Source organism: Xenopus laevis, chromosome 9_10S, assembly GCF_017654675.1.
Source record: "Xenopus laevis strain J_2021 chromosome 9_10S, Xenopus_laevis_v10.1, whole genome shotgun sequence".
NCBI classification, from domain to species: domain Eukaryota; kingdom Metazoa; phylum Chordata; class Amphibia; order Anura; family Pipidae; genus Xenopus; species Xenopus laevis.
The window spans coordinates 114553225-114574353 of record NC_054388.1 but is presented as its reverse complement, the minus strand read 5'-3'; the positions used below and the strand labels follow the sequence as shown (position 1 = coordinate 114574353).

Genomic DNA, 21129 nt, shown 5'->3' with positions numbered 1-21129 from the left:
CCTTACCACGGTCACACGCTCAAGACAAGAGAGGGAAGATCAGCATGGAGCTTCAGAAATAGAAGTCACACTAAACAGATGAGAACACTAGCATTTAATAGGGATATTCAGTGTTTAATTTATTTCAAAGTAGGCCTAAGCATACACACTGCACTTCTGTTTGTTGTATTCTGTTGTTGTAACAGATAAAAATAAAAAAAGGTAAAAATAAAAGTTTATAAGCGGTGTTATGTTTTGTGGCTCCAGACTATTTTTCCGTAGTGGAAGAGGGGCAAAATGGCTCTTTTGATAGTAAAGGTTGCTGACCCCTGCCTTGGGGTGATGTTTCTAATGAATATAGTAAATACCCTGAGCTGAATCTGGATCCATTGGCACATTGCTTTATTAGTATAGGGGATACCCAGTTGAAGCTACCTCTATCTATATGGGACTGGGTTCATTTATTTAACATGATCGATCAGCTTTATTTTTAATGTTCCAGACAATAAAAAATGGAAAGGATAAATGACTTAATTTCTCTTCGCAGAGTCTCAGCCAAGATGCTTTTTCTCACTGAATAAATCTGGTCCATTTTGTGAAAAATTGTGCTGGTTTATTATATTCTTATGTATAGAAGGAATGTGCTTAAAAAAGTCATGTTTCAGGTTGATTTATTGAAAAATTCTGCAAATTTGTGTTCTTTTTTGTTACACTTCTTGTTACAACTCCTTTGCCAGGCTGAGCAGGGGAGCCGGTTGTACTCAGCACACTGCACTGTAAGATAAGAACCAATCAGAAGCTAGCACGACCTGATAGGGAACTGACGCCTGTCTTTGCTGGGGTGACTGCAGGGCTGTGCCCCTAGTGGGCTTCTCTAATTTTTGTTATTTTGGTTGAGGAAGCCAAGAGCTTATTGGAAGCCAAAATGAAGCCCCTGAATGAGAGATGAAGACAAAGCTGACCTTCCTATATATTTATCTTTATTCCCTATTAATAACATTGGGATCACTGACCTTCCTATATATTTATCTTTATTCCCTATTAATAACATTGGGATCACTGACCTTCCTATATATTTATCTTTATTCCCTATTAATAACATTGGGATCACTGACCTTCCTATATATCTTTATTCCCTATTAATAACATTGGGATCACTGACCTTCCTATATATTTATCTTTATTCCCTATTAATAACATTGGGATCACTGACCTTCCTATATATTTATCTTTATTCCCTATTAATAACATTGGGATCACTGACCTTCCTATATATTTATCTTTATTCCCTATTAATAACATTGGGATCAACCATCATTTTTAGCAGGTAGGCCAGTAAAATACCGGCCGGGTGGAACCCTAGGAGCGGGACAGGAGGAGGGGACACATCTGAGCTGCTGCGCCAGAATCACGGCTGGAAACATTCTCGGAAGACAAATCCTTTCCAACATTCTGTCCAACAGAGAGGAAATTGGCCACAATATTGAGTTGAGATTCAGTTGATAGAGGACAAGTGACAAATGGAGGTGAAGGTGGAACATTTGGAGATGAGAGATGTGTCTGTTCAGCTGCAGAGACCTCTGGCTCCTCTCATTCTGCTCTCAGACTCCTGCACTAAATTGTGCCTTTAAACAAGAGGACAGACATGAATAATAAGCTCAGTCTGAAAGGTCAGAAATGAAGGAAATTACAACATGTCCCAGAATTCCTTTCACCTTTCCTTCCTTGTTCCAGGAATTCCTCTGCAAGTCCAGTAAAATGTTTCAGACTTAGTGACTGGATGTGGTGATAAGAGACAATGGAGCCGAGGTTAAATACTGAATTCATCAAATCACCTGCAACAGCTTCAACTAGTCAGCTTTAATTGTAACATATTTGTCACTCTGCACACAGCCTGACTAACACATTGGGATTCCTAAGTACCTCACTTATATTTACACTTACACAGCAGTCTGTGAGTTTTCCCTCTGTCCCTAACTCTTTGTCCCTCCCTTGTGCTTCCTAATCCAATCATTCTTCTCTGCTGCTCTCTGTACCGCCCACATTCCACTCCCAGCCAATGAGCAAGTGTCCCAGCTCCTTCCCCCACTTCCTTCCTCACAGCTACAGGCAACAACAGAGCAGCGAGGGGAAAGGGGTGAGTAAGGGATGGGGCTGCACTAATGGTGTGAGTAAAGGAGCAGCGTTACCTTGTTGTTCCCAACACATGAGCTGATTATTCCCAGGGACACTTTGTACTGACTCAGTGCAGTTTATGTGGCAGCAGCAGCAGCAGCAGCAGCTCCAACCCAGCCACCATAAGTGAATTCCTGTGCCATTTGGTAGCAAGGACAGCCCTGCAGCCTGAGGGGATGATACAGACTGGAGCTGTAGGCTCATTAAAGGTAGGATTTAGGTAACAGAGGATTGTGGGATTGCTAGTTGAGCCCATGGCCAGACTAGTTATTCTATTCCCTGCTTGTATGTATGTCCCTTCACTGGCTCCCAATCTCTTCTAGAATCAAATTCAAATTACTTACACTCACATTCAAGGCCCTTAATAATGAAACCCCTCCCTATATTTCATCTCTAATCTCCAAATACTCTCCTTCACGAAACCTACGCTCTGCTTCTGATCTTCGCCTCACTTCTCCTCTGGTCACTTCTGCCCATTCTCGTCTACAAGACTTCTCTCGGGCTTCTGCTTTTCTCTGGAACTCTCTGCCACAAGCTGTCAGACTTTCTCCTTCCTTCCAAACTTTCAAGCGCTCCTTAAAGACCCATCTGTTTAAAGAGGCCTATTCGTTGTACCTTAATTAATCATTGCTGTATCAAAAATGACAATGTGTTTATATAATCCTAATGTCTCAATTGTACCCTAACCTTTTAGTTTGTAAACCCTATTGTACTCTGTAATCCTTGTCTGTTAGCCACCATTTATTCCCTGTTTGCTATAACTGCAGTAAAGCACTGCGTATCTTGACAGCGCTATATAAATAAATGATGATGATGATGATGATGATGATGATGCTTGGGTCCCTGCCTTTGTGCCACAACCTTCCAGACTGAAGTGTTTGTCAGCTGGACCCATGGGCTGGGGATCAGGGCACTGATATATAACGGCAGACTGGATTCTACATATTGGATGTGATTTCTGCCCCATTAAAGGAGAAGGAAAGGATAAAACTAAGTAACCCTTATCAGAAAGATCTGCTCTGAGTCCTCTGTCAAAAGAAACACAGTATTTCTTTCCTTCTATTGTGTACTCATGAGCTTCTATATCAGACTTCCTGTTTTCATCTTAAACCTCCAGGGCTAGGGCTTGAGCATGCTCAGTTTGCTCCTCTCTCCCTCTCTTCTGTAATCTGAGCCCAGAGCTATGAGTGAGCAGGAAGTGATGTCACACCAATCAAATATGGCAGCTTCTATCCTAAACCAACAGAGAGCTTCTAGACCTTTTTTACTGAGGAATGGTAAAACATTCTACAGAGTAAATATAGCATTCTAGCTTGCACTATTGCAGCTCATCTATTGGCAATAAAATGCCTCCGTAGCTTTCCTTCTCCTTTAAGTACATGAGGACAGGGGCCATTTTTTTATTCCCATGCACAAGCAGGCTAGTGGATAATTAAGCCAACCAGTCACTGGTGTGAATAAAATCTGCTTCACGTGAATAATCCTGTATAGAAATGTGTAAGTGCTTAATTCCAGGGTCACTTCCAGGTCAGTCCCTCCCATGAGGAGCCAATGGGAATGTGGGAGGAAGCGAGTGACACAGGGATGAAGGGGAAGAAGAAGAAGGATAAAAATGAGGAGGAGGAGCGGGGGAAGAAGGAGAGAATGGTGAATCTGACACTGGAGATGATCTATCTGCTGACTGGAGAGGTGAGGGGCACTGTGACTGGCACACTGACAAGAGACTGTCTGTCTGTACAAAGGGGGTCTCTCTGCAGCTCAAACACCATTCTCTCTTCCTTTCAATATTTAGCACTACATCCCTAGGAAGAAGTCAGATGATGGGGGGGCCCTGCATGCCCCTGGCTCCGTCATACAGAAGGAAAATAACAAGAATGACAAGAAGATCCTGGAACTCATGTCCAACATCATCCAGCTGCTGACTGGAGAGGTGGGTACAGCGACCCCTTATTGTTTAGTAACAGTGGATGATAATCCCTTTCTCTGGCTGGGGGATGACTGGAACATTGTGTGTGACAGGTTGCCATAAGGACTCATCATGTTTCCATCTATTTTTCCTTGGACGAGTGGGACTATATAAAAGGAAACAAGGACCTTTATGAGGAAGGGATAAAGGAGGAGCCACAGAAGCTCCACCCACTGGGTGAGTAATGGGTGATTTCTATCATATGCAGATCATAGAATCTATGTCGTATATTTAGTCTTCTCATTGAGATCTAGAAGAATGTCAATTTGGCACCTCTTTACCAGTTACAAACACCCAGCTATAATACAGACTTACTTTCCTGCATTTTGTGTTGGGAAATACACAGTGCAGGGCTGGAATGAAATCTGTGTTGTATCCAAATTATAAAATGATACATTTGTTATGTTTGTCCCTGCTGAGCAGAAGCCCTGAGTTTCATTAGGAACAACTGTTAGAATTGATACCATAGTTGCTAATATTCCACAGATGCTGCTGAGAGATGGATCTACTAATTGTAGCAACTAAAAGTAGCAAATTGTAACCGTTCAGATGCTTCTGGAGCACTGAGCTGTCAGACTGAAACACTACAGACACGAACCTTCAACTTTAAGATAAAATTTTAAAGTTTGTTTATTGTGAATAACTTGAAACCAACTGAACTGAAAAAAAGTGTTTGGAAGGTGAACGACCCCTTTACAGTGGCTGTTTTTGTGGGGGGTTACATGTCCTTTAATTATCTTGATACCCAAACCCTGTGATCTCTTCTTCTCATTGCCAGATGTAGATTATGAAGATAAAAGAGATATTCCAGCTGATCTGGGAGGAACATTATGTTGTAATAATGAGCCAAGCAAGATTGGGGCTGAAGGAGCAGAATTTTATCACGATGGAAATTTCACAAACCCTGAAACTCCTCCAGTGGAACAGCCCCCACCAGCCAATCGGATTAAAGAGGAAGTGAATTCATGGGAAGGGGGAAACCAATCAGACTGCAGCATTAATCCACTTACAGAACAGATACAGGGAACAGATACACCTACTCCTACCATGGGATGTAGTCCAATTAAAGTGACACATAATTATATGTCTGTGGTTATTAAAGAGGAACCAGACTCATCTGAAGAGGAACAGATGCAGCATGCAGATACATCCACGGTCATGATGTGCAGCCTAAATAACAAGAGCCCTGTTAAGGCAATGGCACAAGAAGAGGCTTTATGTAAAGAGGCAAACAAATCAGATTGCAGCATTAATCCAATTACAGAACAGATACAGGGAACAGATACACCTACTCCTATCATGGGATACAGCCTGAATAATCTCTCTGATTTAAGAATAATTACAATTAAACAGCCAATACTGGGAACATATATTTCTATTCCTATGTTGGGGTGCAGCCAAAGCATGAATTTACCTGCTAATTATGTATCAAATAAAGAGTCAATTTCATGGGAAGGGGGCAACCTTTCAGAATACAGAATGATTTCAATACCAGGAGCAGCTACAGTTGCTAATGATTCCAAACAAACAGTACAGGGAAATCTCACAAACCCTCAAATGTCTCCAGTGGAACAGCCCCCACCAAACAATGGGGTTAAAGAGGAAGTGGCTTCATGTGAAAAGGAAAACCAATCAAATTGCAGCATTAATCCAGTTACAGAACAGATACAGGGAACAGATAAACCTAATCATATTATGCAATACAACTCCTTAATGACGCAGGATAATAAAGATGATGAAGATGCCGATACCTCCCCACATGAATCTCGCGTAACAAAACAGATTCTTCAAAAAAAAGACATTGATAAACATCAAAGAAATCAAAAACAACTTAAATATCATCACAGAACTCGCACAGGAGAGAAACCATTTCCTTGTTCTGAATGCGGGAAATGTTTTACCAGATCATCATACCTTACTGTCCATGAACGAACCCACACGGGAGAGAAACCTTATTCATGTTCTGAATGTGGGAAATGTTTCTCAACTCGTTTTAACCTTGCTCATCATCAAACTACTCACACAGGAAATAAACCATTTCCTTGTTCTGAATGTGGGAAATGTTTTAACAGATCATCAGACCTTATTGCCCATGAACGGACCCACACGGGAGAGAGACCCTATTCTTGTTCTGAATGTGGGAAATATTTTTTTAAACTAGTCCACCTTAAATATCATCACAGAACCCACACAGGGGAGAAACCATTCTCTTGTTCTGAATGTGGGAAATGTTTTACATATAAGAGTAGTCTTAAAACACATTCCAAAATGCACAAAGGGGGAGCAGATTTTTGTATCAATGTAAATATCACAAACCTTGAAGGGAGGAACCAATCAGATTGCAGCATTAATTCACTTACAGAACAGACAGAGGGAACTGATAAACCTACTCCTATTGTGCACTACAACCCCTTAATAATGCAGGATAATAAAGATGATGAAAATGCCAATACATCCCCAGAGGAATCTTGCATAACAAAACAGATTCTTCAAAAAAGTGAAACCGGTAGACACCAAAGAACTCAAACACAACTTAAATATCATCACAGAACTCACACAGGAGAGAAACCATTTCCTTGTTCTGAATGTGGGAAATATTTCTCGACTCATCAGGTCCTTGTTCGTCATCAAAAGATTCACACTGGGGAGAAACCATTTCTTTGTTCTGAATGTGGGAAACGTTTTGCCAGATCATCAGACCTTTCTGTCCATCGACGAACCCACACAGGAGAGAAACCATTTCCTTGTTCTGAATGCGGGAAATGTTTTACCAGATCATCATACCTTACTGTCCATCAACGAACCCACACGGGAGAGAAACCTTATTCTTGTTCTGAATGTGGGAAATGTTTCTCAACTCGTTTTAACCTTGCTCATCATCAAATAACTCACACAGGAAATAAACCATTTCCTTGTTCTGAATGTGGCAAATGTTTTAACAGATCATCAGACCTTATTGCCCATCAACGGACCCACACGGGAGAGAAACCCTATTCTTGTTCTGAATGTGGGAAATGTTTTTTTAAACTAGCCCACCTTAATTATCATCACAGAACCCACAAAGGGGAGAAACCTTTCTCTTGTTCTGAATGTGGGAAATGTTTTACAAAAAAGAGTAGTCTCAAAACACATTCCAAAATGCACATAGGAGGAGCAGATTTTTGTATCAATGTAAATATCACAAATCTTGAAGGGGGGAACCAATCAGATTGCAGCATTAATTCTCTTACAGAACAGACACAGGGAACTGATAAACCTACTCCTATTGTGCACTACAACCCCTTAATAATGCAGGATAATAAAGATGATGAAAATGCCAATACATCCCCAGAGGAATCTTGCATAACAAAACAGATTCTTTAAAAAAGTGAAACCTGTAGACACCAAAGAACTCAAACACAACTTAAATATCATCACAGAACTCACACAGGAGAGAAACCATTGTTTTGTTCTGAGTGTGGGAAACGTTTTGCCTCTTCATCACAACTTACTGTCCATCGACAAACCCACAGAGGAGATAAACCTTATTCTTGTTCTCGTTGTGGGAAATGTTTTACCAGACCATCAGAGCTTACTGTTCATTGGAGAACCCACACAGGAGAGAAACCTTATTCTTGTTCTGAATGTGGAAAATGTTTTTAAAGAGAAACTCATAGTCTTGAAGCACACTGCACAAAGGAGGAAAAACATAAGTTTGTTTTGAGTGGGTGAAATGTTTTCACAAATCAGGCGTATGTTTTACACGGATTATATGTTAATTTTCATTTTAGTATGAGAAGAGGAGAATAGTGAATTGGTGGAAGTACAGTATTTCCTTTGCAGTGGACAGAAGGCTTTAATTACCTTGGGGTAATGTTTCTAATGAATATAGTAAATACCCTGAGCTGAATCTGGATCCATTGGCACATTGCTTTATTAGTATAGGGGATACCCAGTTGAAGCTACCGCTATCTATATGGGACTGGGTTCATTTATTTAACATGATCGATCAGATTTATTTTTAATGTTCCAGACAATAAAAAATGGGAAGGATAAATGACTTCATTTCTCTGGGCAGAGTCTCAGCTAAGATGCTTTTTCTCACTGAATGAATAAATCTGGTCCATTTTGTGAAGAATTGTGCTGGTTTAATATATACTTATGTATAGAAGGCATGTGCTTAAAAAAGTCATGTTTCAGGTTGATTTATTGAAAAATTCAGCTTTTTTGTTACACTTTTGTTACGCTTCTACCTCCTTTCCCAGGCTGAGCAGGGGAGCCGGTTGTACTCAGCACACTGCACTGTAAGATAAGAACCAATCAGCAGCTAGCAGGACCTGATAGGGAACTGAAGCCTGTCTTTGTTGGGGTTACTGCAGGGCTGTGCCCCTGGTGGGATTCTTTAATTTTTGTTATTTGGGTTGAGGAAGCCAGAAGCTTATTGGAAGTCAAAATGAAGCCGCTGAATGAGAGCTGAAGACAAAGCCGACAGAAAGGGCTGAAGGTGTATTTACATCATACTTTCTCAGAGATGCTGACATGTGAATGATACTTTCCTTGTGCTTAAATTCTCCCACCCCACACTTCACATTCAGGGCAGATGAGAATAGAAGTCAAATGTCTGACACATAACAGTGATACAGCATTTACACACGTAAGTGTACTTCTGCCACAGTATTCTACTTATTATAATGAAAACGTTTTATGTGTTAATAGAAAAAATACCATATACTTAACATATAGGCTATCTATTTATGTCAAATTGATATAGTTTGCAGCAGCAAATCAGTTAACTTTTAGTATGTTATAGAATGGCCAGTTCTAAGCAACTTTGAATTGGTCTTCATTATTTATTTAGTGTCGTTTCTTTTAATTATTTGCCTTTTCCCCTTTTAAATGGGGTCACTGACCCCATCTATAAAACACATGCTCTGTAACGCTACAAATGTATTGTTAATTTATATTACTCCGCTGTCTATTCAGACCCTCTCCAATTGATATTCCAGATATATCAGTGCATGGTTGCTAAGGTAATTTGGACCCTAGTGCTCAAATTGCAAACCGGAGAGCTGCTGAATTAAAAGCTAAATAACTCAAAATCCACAAACAATGAAAAATTAAAAACATTTGCAAATTGTCTAAGAATATCCCGCTCTGCATCATACTAACAGTTAATGCCAAGGTGAACAACCCCTTTTAATGATTAATATATAACCTTCAACTGAGTCATAATAAATCAGGAGACTGGTGTGTCTTAACAGACAATTTAGGATGGAACTGCTTTCTGGCAGGCTGTTGTTTCTACTACTCAATGTAACTGAATGTGTCTCAGTGGGACTTTTTTTTTTTGATAGTAACTTTTTATTGAATTTCCATTAATAAACAGCATAGAAGGAAGTATTGCAAGAAGAAGAAGAGAATTAGACATGGAGAAGATATAGCAGACTTTTCCTAGATAGATTTATTGGACAGTTGTTGCGGGGAAATCCAGACAAGGAGTCCATATTTTTTCGAATTTCTGTTCGCAGCCTCTGGCAATATGTTAGCTTGTAAAGTTCCAGCTGGGAATTTATGATTTTAATCCATTTTTTAAGTGTAGGAGGTGTTGGTCCTATCCAGTGTAGGGCCACCGTTTTCCTGGTGTAGGACAAAAGTGCTCTCATCAATAATCTAGAATGGGTTCTGGGTACCAGAGTATCAGTTACGCCTAATAGGCAGGTAGCTGGATTCAGTACCTGTGGTAGAGTAAATTTCTCTGCTAAAAATTGCATTACTTTTATTCATAATACCTGTATACCTGGACAATACCATATGAGGTGAATAAAGTCTGCATCTGGTGAATTGCAGCAGAGGCATCTGGAATGCTCTAGGTGACCTAAAAGTTGTAGTTTTTTTGGTGTCAAGTATGTTTGATGTACAATTTTAAATTGAATGAGCCTGTCTCTTGTGCAGATTAGAGGGAGATAGAGGCTGTCCTCTATCTCTTCCCAATCATCAGAACTCCACTACCTTCCCACTTAAGTTTGACCCTGGGTCTGGGGTCATATCTTTGAGATGCAATGTATGTGTATGTTTTAGATACTAGCTTGTGCTTCCCTGGTGAGTGAATTATAGTTTCTACTGTTGTTTGTTGTATTTGGGGTGGAGCAATATGAAACTGAGGGTGGTATAAATGTTTGTTTATGCATTTGTTTATAGCTAAACACTGACAGGTTTGACAGCTCCGGAGATTGTTGAAAGTGTTCTAGAGTCTCCAGGTTCCTCTCTTGCATTATATGTTGAAGTTGCTTGACTCCCGCTCTTGCCCAGAAGTCCCCCCCCCCTTCAAATATGTCAAATTTACTTAATAAAGCGTAATGCCACAAGGGCATGTCTGGTGAGAGGGAGTTATCCTTATTAGTAGATTTGTACTGAATGTCCCATGATTTTTTAGTGGCCTCCAGTAATGGAATTAAGCTTGGTAAGGATTTTTTGGGCCTGTATAGAGCATGATGTAGCGATTCAATGGAGCCAAAGTATAGGGCTTCCAACTGGGAAGCTGGGTTTTCGGTGTCAAATGTTTTCCAGTTGGAGGCGTGAATTGCTTGCGTTGCTAGGTAATATGATTCATTATTGGGCATTGCTAAGCCTAGTTGTGTTATAGGGGCATGCAGTGTCGTTCTAGCTGCTGTCTGCGTTTTGTGGGCCCACACAAATTCTGCTTGTGTCTATTATTTGCAAAATTGATTTTGGTATGTAACAGGGCAAGTTGGTAAAGAAGTATAAAAACTTAGGGAGGAATACCATATTACAAATATTTATCCTGCCAATTTGGGTTAAAGGTAGGGTGGACCATTTTGCTAATGTACTTTTCATAAGTTGTATAAGAGGTTGTATATTGAGAGGAATACATTTGGCTGGATCTTTATGTATTAAAATGTATTGAAATGTATCAACTGTTTTAAGGTTAATTGTAGGGTTTATTGTCTGTAGCACTTGTGCGGTTAGAGGAAATAATGGAGATTTATCCTAATTAAATTGTAGGCCAGAAAATTTCCCGAAAGTGGAGATTGTGTCTAGTGTAATTCTGAATGAGTCTGCTGGGTTTGCTAATTATAGAAGAGTGTCATCTGTGTACAAAGAGATTTTTTCTTCTCGTCCTTTGTATAGTAGGCCCTGAATCTGTGTATTTTGTCTAATTATAGTAGCCATGGGCTCTATTGCCAAAGCAAATAATAAGGGGGAAAGAGGGCAGCCCTGTCTGGTTCCTCTGGATAGGTTGAAGGGAGTGGATAGGACATCATTTACTTTAAGTCTGGCTGTAGGTTTACTGTACATTAGGCGAACCCATTTAATAAAACCTTGCCCAATTCCTAGTCTTGTTAGTACTTCCCATAGAAATGGCCATTCAATGCAATCGAACGCCTTGGCCGTGTCTAGGTATACCACTACCCCTGTGTCCCTGTTCTCATGTGGCGCTTGTAGGTTGAAATATAGCCTGCGTTTGTTAATTGCTGTTGATTTAGAGGGGATGAAACCAGATTGGTCTTCATGTACTAGTGAGGTGATTATTTTAATTAGTCTTCCTGCTAAGATTTTTGCTAATATTTTAATTTCTGAATTCAACAGTTATATTGGTCAAAGTGAATTTTCGCATACAAAAAGTTCGAATTTCAAAGTAATTTTTTGGGTACTTGGACCATCAAATAGGCCACTTCAACTTCGACTTCGTTTCAAAGTAAAAAAGTTTGACTTCGAAAATCTAAGTACAGTCTCTTTAAAAAAAGTTCGACTTCGCCACCTTAAACCTGCCGCATTGCTATGTTAGCCTATAGGGACCTTCTAGAACAATTTCCTAAGTTTTTAGAAGTCGAAGTAAAATTGTTTGATCAAACGATGAAATCGTTCGATTCGAAGGATTTCATCGTTCGATCGAACGGTTTTACTTCGACCGAAAACGGTCAAATTCAATTAAAAAAAACTTCGACTTCGATATTCGAAGTCGAAGTAATCCAATTCGATGGTCGAATTTCAAAGTATTTTCCACTTCGAAATTCGACCCCTGATAAATCTGCCCCTGAGTGTTTTGTATATTAATATATTGTGTTCCCACCCATAAAATCGATGCTTTTCATGTCATGAGTTTCATTGTTATTTGCAGTTTGCCAGTTAGTGAAAATCTGCAGTTTGCTTGTTTACACTGAATTCTGTTGTACAGACTTCCCAGTACTGACTGCTTGCATGGGCCTAATGGGGAGTTACAAATAGATTCACTTGATTTTAGGGATGCACCGAATCCAGGATTCGGATCGGGATTCAGCCTTTTTCAGCAGGATTCGGATTCGGCCGTATCCTTCTGCCAGGCCAAACCGAATCCGAACCCTAATTTGCATATGCAAATTAGGGGCGGGAAGGGAAATCACTGACTTTTTGTCAGAAAACAAGGAAGTAAAAAAATTTTCCCACCCACATCGGATTCAGTTCGGTATTTGTCCGAATCTTTCACGAAGGATTCGGGGATTCAGCCAAATCCAAAATAGTGGATTCGGTGCATCCCTACTTGATTTACTTATTTATTAAAATCCATATTGCTGTGCTTATCTGCTCATGTAATTGTAGTAAAGTGCAATCATCATTGCTTTGTTATATCTGTTTTTTTTAACAGAACAACTGGAAGTTTTGAAAACAGGTGGGAGAACTGCAAGGAGACCTATAGGGAGAATGATTGGAATTTCAGTGCTCCCCAATATCTTCTGAAGTTCCTACTCCTTCCCACCCTAAAACCCCTCAATCGTGCTGGAGAAGGAAACAATTCAGACTTTTCATTGGGTGAAGTCAAAGACATTCTTTCCATCTTGTGCAGCAAAATGTCTCCCATAGATTCCCCATAAAGGACTTGTGCATTTGAATATTCACCTGAGTTTAATATTTCACTGGCTGCCAACAGTAATGATAGTGTCTCAGGCTCAGAGACAATGTTCTCTTTTGCACTTTCTACATTTGGGGGGGGGGGGGGTTGCACTTAATCTTTGCACTAATGTCTGCACTTTACACAAGTGTTTGTATAATAAATGTTCAAGTATTTTTTAACCCAGTTTTCATCTCAACTCCTTTTTACCCTCCTTGCCTACATGTTTTTATAGTATAATGTTAATGAGTGTTTTTTTCCTTCAAACTGTTTTTTTATATAAAAAAATATAAAAATACAGTTTTAACATTAAAAATGAAACTCCTCTCATTCTGCTCTCAGACTCCTGCACTAAATTGTGCCTTTAAACAAGAGGACAGACATGAATAATAAGCTCAGTCTGAAAGGTCAGAAATGAAGGAAATTAGAACATGTCCCAGAATTCCTTTCACCTTTCCTTCCTTGTTCCAGGAATTCCTCTGCAAGTCCAGTAAAATGTTTCAGACTTAGTGACTGGATGTGGTGATAAGAGACAATGTAGCAGAGGTTAAATACTGAATTCATCAAATCACCTGCAACAGCTTCAACTAGTCAGCTTTAATTGTAACATATTTGTCACTCTGCACACAGCCTGACTAACACATTGGGATTCCTAAGAACCTCACTTATATTTACACTTACACAGCAGTCTGTGAGTTTTCCCTCTGTCCCTAACTCTTTGTCCCTCCCTTGTGCTTCCTAATCCAATCATTCTTCTCTGCTGCTCTCTGTACCGCCCTCATTCCACTCCCAGCCAATGAGCAAGTGTCTTAGCTCCTTCCCCCACTTCCTTCCTCACAGCTACAGGAAGCAACAGAGCAGCGAGGGGAAAGGGGTGAGTAAGGGATGGGGCTGCACTAATGGTGTGAGTAAAGGAGCAGCGTTACCTTGTTGTTCCCAACACATGAGCTGATTATTCCCAGGGACACTTTGTACTGACTCAGTGCAGTTTATGTGGCAGCAGCAGCAGCAGCAGCTCCAACCCAGCCACCATAAGTGAATTCCTGTGCCATTTGGTAGCAAGGACAGCCCTGCAGCCTGAGGGGATGATACAGACTGGAGCTGTAGGCTCATTAAAGGTAGGATTTAGGTAACAGAGGATTGTGGGATTGCTAGTTGAGCCCATGGCCAGACTAGTTATTCTATTCCCTGCTTGGGTCCCTGCCTTTGTGCCACAACCTTCCAGACTGAAGTGTTTGTCAGCTGGACCCATGGGCTGGGGATAATTACACTGATATATAACGGCAGACTGGATTCTACATATTGGATGTGATTTCTGACCCATTAAAGGAGAAGGAAAGGTTAAAACTAAGTAACCCTTATCAGAAAGATCCACCTAAATACATCAGTAAACCTCCAAAGTAAATCTGCTCTGAGTCCTCTGTCAAAAGAAACATCACATTTCTTTCCTTCTATTGTGTACTCATGGGCTTCTGTATCAGACTTCCTGTTTTCAGCTTAAACCTCCAGGTCTAAGGCTTAAGCATGCTCAGTTTGTTCTTCTCTCCCTCTCTGCTGTAATCTGAGCCCAGAGCTATGAGTGAGCAGGAAGTGATGTCACACCAATCAAATATGGCAGCTGCTATCCTAAACAAACAGAGAGCTTCTAGAGCTTTTTTACTCAGGAATGGTAAAACATTCTACAGAGTAAATATAGCATTCTAGCTTGCACTATTGCAGCTAATCTATTGGCAATAAAATGCCTCCGTAGCTTTCCTTCTCCTTTAAGTACATGAGGGCAGGGGCCATTTTTTTATTCCCATGCACAAGCCAATAGATAGACTAGTGGATAATTAAGCCAACCAGTCACTGGTGTGAATAAAATCGACTTCATGTGAATAATCCTGTATAGAAATGTGTAAGTGCTTAATTCCAGGTTCACTTCCAGGTCATTCCCTCCCACGAGGAGCCAATGGAAATGTGGGAGGAAGCGAGTGACACAGGGATGAGGGAAAAGGAGAATAAAAACAAGCGGAACAAGAGAATTGTGAATCTGACACTGGAGATGATCTATCTGCTGACTGGAGAGGTGAGGGGCACTGTGACTGGCACACTGACAAGAGACTGTCTGTCTGTACAAAGGGGGTCTCTCTGCAGCTCAAACACCATTCTCTCTTCCTTTCAATATTTAGCACTACATCCCTAGGAAGAAGTCAGATGATGGGGGGGCCCTGCATGCCCCTGGCTCCGTCATACAGAAGGAAAATAACAAGAATGACAAGAAGATCCTGGAACTCATGTCCAACATCATCCAGCTGCTGACTGGAGAGGTGGGTACAGCGGCCCCTTATTGTTTAGTAACAGTGGATGATAATCCCTTTCTCTGGCTGGGGGATGACTGGAACATTGTGTGTGACAGGTTGCCATAAGGACTGATGATGTTTCCATCTATTTTTCCTTGGACGAGTGGGACTATATAAAAGGAAACAAGGACCTTTATGAGAAAGGGATAAAAGAGGAGCCGCAGCAGCTCTGCCCACTGGGTGAGTAATGGGTGTTTTCTATCACATGCAGATCATAGAATCTATGTAGTATATTTTGTCTTCTCATTGAGACCTAGAAGAATGTCAATTTGGCACCTCTCTGCCCAGTTACAAACACCCAGCTATAATACAGACTTACTTTCCTGCATGTTGTGTTGGGAAATACACAGTGCAGGGCTGGGCTGAAATCTGTGTTGTATCCAAATAATACAATGATACATTTGTTATGTTTGTCCCTGCTGAGCAGAAGCCCTGAGTTTCATTAGGAGCAACTGTTAGAATCGATACAATAGTTGCTAATATTCCACAGATTCTGCTGAGAGATGGATCTACTAATTGTAGCAACGGATCACTGAGCTACCAGACTGAAATACTACAGACACGAACATTTAACTTTAAACTACAATTTTTAAAGTCTTTGTTTATAGTGAACCTGCAACCAACTTAACTGGAAAAGGTGTTTGGAAGGTGGACAACCCCTTTAAAGAGGCTGTTTTTGTGGGGGTTTACTTGTCCTTTAATTATCTTGATACCCAAACCCTGTGATCTCTTCTTCTCGTTGCCAGATGGAGATTATGAAGATAAGAGAGACATTAAAGCTGATCTGGGAGTGACATCATGTTATAATAATGAGCCAAGCAAGATTGGGGCTGAAGGAGCAGAATTTTGTCTTGATGGAAATCTCACAAACCTGGAAACTCCTCCAGAGGAACAGCCCCCACCAGCAAATGGGATTAAAGAGGAAGTGACTTCATGTGAAGGGGGAAACCAATCAGATTGCAGCATTAATCAACTTACAGAACAGATACAGGGAACAGATACACCTACTCCTATCATGGGATGTAGTCCAATTCAAGTGACACATAATTATATTTCTGTGGTTATTAAAGAGGAACCAGATTCATCTGAAGAGAAAAAGATGCAGCGTGCAGATACTTCCACGGTCATGAAGATAGATTGCAGCATTAATCCAATTACAGAACAAATACAGGGAATTGATACACCTACTCCTATCATGGGATACAGCCTGAATAATCTCTTTGATTTAGGAACAATTACAATTACACAGCCAACATACATTTCTATTCCTATGTTGGGGTGCAGCCAAAGCATGAATTTACCTGCTAATTATTTAGCAAATAATGAGTCAACTTCATGGGAAGGGGGCAACCTTTCAGAATACAGAATGATTTCAATACCAGGAGCAGCTACAGTTGCTAATGATTCCAAACAAACAGTACAGGGAAATCTCACAAACCCTCAAATGTCTCCAGTGGAACAACCCCCACCAGCCAATGGGGTTAAAGAGGAAGTTGCTTTATGGGAAAGGGAAAACCAATCAGATATCAGCATTAATACACTTACAGAACAGATACAGGGAACAGATACACCTACTCCTATCATGGGATGTAGCCTGAATAACAGCTCGGCATGTGATATAAAAGAGAAAGTGGATTCATGGGAAGAGGGAAACCAATCAGATTGCAGCATTACTCCACTTTCAGAACAGATACAGGGAACAGATATACCTACTCCTAGCATGGGCTGCACCCTGAATAACAGCTCAGCAGATACATCAAATGGTATTAAAGGGAAAGTGATTTTATGTGAAGGGGGAAACCAATCAGATTGCAGCATTAATCCACTTACAGAACAGATACAGGGAACAGATAAACCGACTCCTATTGTGCAATACAACCCCTTAATAACGCAGGATAATAAAGATGATGCAAATGCTGATACATCCCCACATGAATCTCATTTAACAAAACAGATTCTTCAAAAAAGAGACATCGATAAACATCAAAGAACTCAAACACAACTTAAATATCATCACAGAACTCACACAGGAGAGAAACCATTTCCTTGTTCTGAATGTGGGAAACATTTTGCCAGATCATCAGACCTTACTGTCCATCAACGAACCCATAGAGGAGACAAACCCTATTCTTGTTCTAATTGTGGGATATATTTTACCAGATCATCATCTCTTATTGTCCATCAACGAACCCACACAGGTGAGAAACCCTATTCTTGCTCTAAATGTGGGAAATGTTTCTCAACACATTCTAGCCTTGCTCGTCATCAAACTACTCACACAGGAGAGAAACCATTTCCTTGTTCTGAATGTGGGAAATGTTTTGCCAGATCATCAGATGTTATTGCCCATCAATGGACCCACATGGGAGAGAAACCCTATTCTTGTTCTGAATGTGGGAAATGTTTCTTGAAAAAAACTCACCTTAAATATCATCACAGAACCCACAAAGGGGAGAAACCTTTCTCTTGTTCAGAATGTGGGAAATGTTTTACATATAAGAGTAGTCTTAAATTACATTTCAAAATGCACATAGGAGGAGCAGATTTTTGTGCTAATGGAAATATCACAAAACTTGCAGGGGGGAACCAATCAGATTGCAGTATTAATTCACTTACAGAACAGGTACAAGAAGCAGATAAACCTACTCATATTGTGCAATACAACCCTTAATAACACAGCAAAATAAATATTATGAAAATGCTGATGCGTCTACACATGAATCTCGAGTAACAAAACAGATTCTTCAAAAAATAGATATCGATAGACACCAAAGAACTGAAACACAACTTGAATATCATCACAGACCCCACACAGGAGAGAAACCATTTCCTTGTTCTGAATGTGGGAAACGTTTTTCCAGATCATCAGACCTTACTGTCCATCAACGAACCCACACAGGAGAGAAACCTTATTGTTGCTCTGAATGTGGGAAATAATTTGCCAGATCATCAGATCTTAGTGTCCATCGATGAACCCACAGAGGAGGTCAACTCTATTCTTGTTCTAATTGTGGGAAATGTTTTACCAGATCATCATACCTTACTTTCCATCAAAGAACCCACACAGGAGTGAAACCTTATTCTTGCTCTAAATGTGGCAAATGTTTCTCAATTTATTCTAGCCTTGCTCGTCATCAAAGTACTCACACAGGAGAAAAAACATTTCCTTATTCTGAATGTGGCAAATGTTTTGCCAGATCATCAGACCTTACTGTCCATCGGCGGACCCACACAGGAGAGAAACCCTATTCTTGTTCAGAATGTTTTTTGAAACAAGCTCACCTTAAATATCATCACAGAACCCACACAGGGGAAAAACCTTTCTCTAGTTCTGAATGTGGGAAATGTTTTACATATAAGAGTAGTCTTAAATTACATTTCAAAATTCACATAGGAGGAGCAGAGTTTTGTGCCAACGAGAATATCACAAACCTTGAAGGGGGGATTCAATCAGATTGCAGCATTAATTCAATTACAGAACAGATAGAGGGAACAGACACACCTACTCCTATTGTGAAATACAACCCCTTAATAAATAATAAAGATGATGAAAATGCAGATACCTCCCCAAATGAATCTCACGTAACAAAACAGATTGTTCAAAAAAGAGACATCGATAGACACCAAAGAACTGAAACACAACTTAAATATTATCACAAAACCCACACAGGAGAGAAACCATTTCCTTGTTCTGAATGTGGAAAACATTTTACCAGATCATCAGACCTTACTGTCCATCAACGATCCCACACAGGAGAGAAACCTTATTGTTGCTCTGAATGTGGGAAATGTTTTTCAACTCAATCTGTCCTTGGTCGTCATCAAACTACTCACACAGAAAATAAACCATTTCCTTGTTCTGAATGTGGGAAACGTTTTGTGAGATCATCATCTGTTACTGTCCATCAACGAACCCACACAGGAGAGAAACCCTATTCTTGTTCTGAATGTGGGAAACGTTTTGTGAGATCATCAGAAGTTACTGTCCATCAACGAACCCACACGGGAGAGAAACCCTATTCTTGTTCTGAATGTGGGAAACGTTTTGTGAGATCATCAGAAGTTACTGTCCATCAACGAACCCACACGGGAGAGAAACCCTATTCTTGTTCTGAATGTGGGAAATGTTTTTTGAAACAAAGTCACCTTAAATGTCATTTTAGGACCCACACAGGGGAGAAACCTTTCTCTTGTTCGGAATGTGGGAAATGTTTTACAAATAACAGTAGTCTTAAATTACATTCCAAAATGCACATAGGAGGAGCAGAGTTTTGTGCCAACGGAAATATCACAAACCTTGAAGGGGGGAACCAATCAGATTGCAGCATTAATCCACTTACAAAATAGATACAGGGAACAGATACACCTACTCCTATCATGGAATACAACCACTTAACAAAACAGAGTCTTCAGAAAAGAAACATTGATGGACACCAAAGAACTCAAACTCAACTTAAATATCAGCACAGAACCCTCAAAGGGGAAAAAACTTTTTCTTGCTCTGAATGTGGGAAATGTTTCTCAACTCATAAAATTGATTTCTTTGTCATCAAAGGACTCACACAGGAGAGAAACCGTTTTTTTTGTTCTGAATGTGGGAAACATTTTGCCTCTTCATCACAACTTACTGTCCATCGACAAACCCACACAAGAGAGAAACCTTATTCTTGTTCTGAATGTGGGAAATGTTTTTCAAGAGAAACTCAATGTAAAGGAATTGTTCAGTGTAAAAATAAAAACTGGGTAAATAAATAGGCTGTGCAAAATAAAAAATAGTTTTAATATACCGTAGTTAGTTAGGCAAAAATGTATAAAGGTTGGACGTCTCACATAATAGCCAGAACACTACTTCCTGCTTTTCAGCTCTCTTGACTGGTTACCAGGCAGTAACCAATCAGAGACTTGAGGGGAGCCACATGGGACATATCTGTTGCTTTTGAATCTGAGCTGAATGCTGAGGATCAATTACAAACACGCTAAACAGTTATGTCCCATGTGGCCCCCCTTATAGTCACTGACTAACTCAGAGTTAGAGAGCTGAAAAGCAGGAAGTAGTGTTCTGGCTATTATGTTACACATCCAGTCAATCCAGTCTTTACATTTTTGACTTACTAACTATATTAGATACATTATTTATTTTGCAGATTAGTGAATTGGTGGAAGTACAGTATTTCCTTTGCAGTGGACATAATGCTTTAATTACCTTGGGGTGAGTTTTCTAATGAAAATGATAAATACCCTGAGCTGAATCTGGATCCATTGGCACATTGCTTTATTAGTATAGGGGATACCCAGTTGAAGCTTCCTCTATCTATATGGGACTGGGTTCATTTATTTAAGATGATCAATCAGCTTTATTTTTAATTAATCTTCCAGACAATGTCCCTTTCAGTTGGTTTAAAAAAAATGGTAAGGATACATTACTTCATTTGTCTGGGCAGAGCCTCAGCCAAGATGCTTTTTCTCACTGAATAAATCTGGTCCATTTTGTAAAAAATATTGCCGCTTCATTATACTCATAAGTATAGAAGGAATGTGCTTTAAAAAGTCATGTTTCAGGCTGATTTATTGAAAAATTCTGCAAATTTGTGTTCTTATTTGTTCCACTTGCTGCTGCCTCCTTTCCCAGGCTGTGCAGGGGAGATGGTGGTATTCGGCACACTGCACTGTAAGATAAGAACCAATCAGCAGCTAGCACAACCTGATAGGGAACTGAAGCTGAACCTGTCTTTGGTTGGGCGACTGTAGGGCTGTACCCCTGGTGGGCCTGTTTTTGTTATATGGGCTGAGGAAGCCAGGAG

The 21129-nt window shown here is 40.1% G+C and overlaps 3 protein-coding genes across 27 annotated transcripts in view; 2 read left to right on the top strand and 1 right to left on the bottom strand.

Moving 5' to 3' along the window:
* The window catches only part of LOC108704314 (oocyte zinc finger protein XlCOF7.1-like), a 224937-nt gene that overhangs the window by 56562 nt on the left and 147246 nt on the right, over window positions 1-21129 (bottom strand). The gene's annotated exons all lie outside the window — the stretch shown is intronic.
* XB5772961.L (Gastrula zinc finger protein XlCGF53.1 L homeolog) overlaps window positions 1-21129 on the top strand; it is a 579535-nt gene that overhangs the window by 498451 nt on the left and 59955 nt on the right. For 2 of the 22 annotated variants that reach the window (XM_041579011.1, XM_041579015.1), the window contains one exon: window positions 3670-3681. The exons of 8 other annotated variants lie outside the window; for them this stretch is intronic. Coding sequence is in view for 12 of the 14 variants with exons in the window: in XM_041578998.1 (XP_041434932.1) it covers window positions 13783-13860; window positions 14902-15054; window positions 15158-15295; window positions 15385-15508; window positions 16075-17999 (2418 nt within the window). In the remaining 2 variants the exon portion in view is untranslated. Of the gene's footprint in view, window positions 1-1344; window positions 2117-3669; window positions 3682-13536; window positions 14105-14901; window positions 15055-15157; window positions 15296-15384; window positions 15509-16074; window positions 19711-21129 lie in introns of those variants that run through there. 12 more of the 22 variants (XM_041579005.1, XM_041579003.1, XM_041579009.1 and 9 more) reach the window with 10 other exon arrangements.
* Window positions 4032-8234, top strand: LOC121393111 (oocyte zinc finger protein XlCOF8.4-like). The gene is made up of 4 exons (XM_041578996.1): window positions 4032-4084; window positions 4174-4297; window positions 4899-5103; window positions 5356-8234. The coding sequence occupies exons 1-4, from the start codon at window positions 4052-4054 to the stop codon at window positions 7481-7483; spliced, it is 2490 nt and encodes an 829-aa protein (XP_041434930.1). The 5' UTR covers window positions 4032-4051; the 3' UTR covers window positions 7484-8234.